Source organism: Pituophis catenifer, unplaced genomic scaffold (assembly GCF_029215685.1).
Source record: "Pituophis catenifer annectens isolate HBS135680 unplaced genomic scaffold, rPitCat1.0.hap2 SCAF_2, whole genome shotgun sequence".
In the NCBI taxonomy this organism is placed as follows: domain Eukaryota; kingdom Metazoa; phylum Chordata; class Lepidosauria; order Squamata; family Colubridae; genus Pituophis; species Pituophis catenifer.
The window spans coordinates 172,997,952-173,000,240 of NW_027256882.1; the positions used below are offsets into that span (position 1 = coordinate 172,997,952).

Here is a 2,289-nt window from a genome sequence, read left to right on the forward strand (position 1 = left end):
TCAGTTCTTCTGAAACCAATTCGTAAATAACTTCTTTGTGGCCGTATGTATCTCACTGTTCCTCAGGCTGTATATGAAAGGATTGAGTAATGGGGTGACCACTGTGTATACTATTGAGGCCACTTTCAACTGGGACCCAGAATAGGTATGGGATGGGCGAAGGTAGGTGCCCATCAGAGATCCATAGAACAAGGTCACAGTAGTAAGATGGGCACTGCAAGTGGAGAAGGCCTTGTACTTCCCAGATCTAGATGGAATCTTCATCACCTTGAATATGATGAAGATATAGGAGAAGAGAATGAATAAGAGGGGCCCAAGAAGGGCAGTTGAACCTTCACTGACTAAGACCATTTCAACTAATGAAGTATCAGAGCAGGTGAGCTTCAATAACGGATGGACGTCACAGAAAAAATGAGGAATTTCCTGGGAATTACAAAATGTAAAATCAGATACCAACAGTACATACAGCAAAGAATGGGCATGAGCCAAGAGCCAAGATGTAGCAGCTAATCGTAAAGCACATTTATAGTTCATGATTCTGGTATAATACAAGGGTCGGCAGATGGCTACATAGCGGTCATATGCCATAGAAGTCAGGAGAAGGTTATCTGTCGTACAGAATATCACAAAGAAGTACAACTGTGTTAAGCAACCACTAAAGGATATGGTATTTGACTGAGACACCAAGCTCTGTAGCATTTTAGGCACAATTGAAGAAGTAAATCCAATGTCAGCCAATGACAAGTGAGAAAGAAACAAATACATGGGCGCATAGAGGAGACTGGCATTAGAGAAGATCAATAAGATTATTAAGAGGTTTCCTAACACACAAAGCAAGTACATAAAGAGAAAGATGAGAAAGAGAAATCCTTGGAGATCTGGTGAGGAGGAGAAACCCAGGAGGATGAATCCTGCAAAGTTGGTTTGATTCTCCTGATGTTTTTTCATGATTCATCTGAAAATGGAATCAGATGGATAAAAATGCATTTATGTTTACATCTCTGGCCTGTATTTCCCCTAAGGAAAGAAAAGGAGAAAAACATACTTTAGACACAACAGTAATTGCTACAGTAATTTCTCTTCTTTAAGACAATATTTGACTCAACAATTATAAGAATATTCCAAAAAATAGGGGGGAAATTATTTGTCTCATTATATGCCTGGGAATGATAAAGACTTACATAAAATTTACTTCATAAGGAAGAAGTTGTAATGGTGAAGACTTAAGTTGGGCATTTAGTATTCTGTACTGCTTAGTATAAAAGTCATTCAATCCTACAATAAGGTACTTTGGGGCAAAAGCCAGTCTAATTTCTTTTATTCAAAGAATATCTCGAGTAGTGATGAAAAGCTGCTGTGAAAAACAGCACATTCCATGTTGGAGCTTATTAGGAAAGGAATAAAAATATATAATGGTCAATATCCAAATGATTTTATATTGCAGTTGTGTTTAATAGTACAGGGCCATTCTGAACACTATATTTGAGAAGGATATTTAGAACTGGAAAGGAAGCTCAACTGGAAATTTCTCTTGAGAAGGCTTACAGCTTTTGATTTTAGAAAAATAGGGATATGAATGGGGACAAGAAATTGGATACAATGCTATGCAATGTAAAAAAATGGGTTGAAAATCTTTTTCTTTTAAAATTAGAAAAACTAAGGTCAATGAGGTGATCCTAGGTTTTCTAATTTTCTAAAATTGAATGAGGCATTTTGTCTGTACAACTTTATGGAAGAGAAGGCTATGAATAGCTTCTCCTTGTGATGATAATATGGCAGAATATGCTCATTTCCCGTTATTGAGTCTGTTATCTGCACCTCTATAACTGTCTGGTTTGGCTCAACAACCAAAGAAGATAGATACAGTAATGGATACCAGTAATTAGAACTGCAGAAAAAACTATTGCTACCAACCTGCTTTCCATTGAGGACCTATATACAGCACGAGTCAAAAAGAGGGCTGTGAAAGAATCTACAGACCCCTCACATCCTGGATATAAATTGTTTCCACTTCTACCCTCAAAATGACGCTATAGGGCTCTGCACACCAGAACAACAAGACACAAGGACAGTTTTTCCCCAAATGCCATCACTCTGCTAAACAACTAATTCCCACAACACTGTCAAATTAACTACTAGTACCTATCTCTTCCCACTGATAGCTATATCCAGGTTGCTTGTATCTTTACAACTTAATATTGTTTTTATTGTTCCCTAGTATGATTTGATTGCTTATTAGTATCCTATGACTATCACGAAGTGTTGTATCTTATGATTCTTGACGAATAT

General features: G+C 37.2%; 1 protein-coding gene across 1 annotated transcript; it reads right to left on the minus strand.

The window, feature by feature from the left end:
- On the minus strand, positions 1-948 carry LOC139310853 (olfactory receptor 1L4-like). Its single transcript, XM_070935085.1, has one exon. The coding sequence runs from the start codon at positions 946-948 to the stop codon at positions 1-3; it is 948 nt and encodes a 315-aa protein (XP_070791186.1).
- Positions 949-2,289: the final 1,341 nt, after the last annotated feature.

What these genes read in the sequence shown, in the direction of transcription:
- LOC139310853 (XM_070935085.1), bottom strand. Translation starts at nt 948, where the DNA reads ATGAAAAAACATCAGGAGAATCAAACCAACTTTGCAGGATTCATCCTC.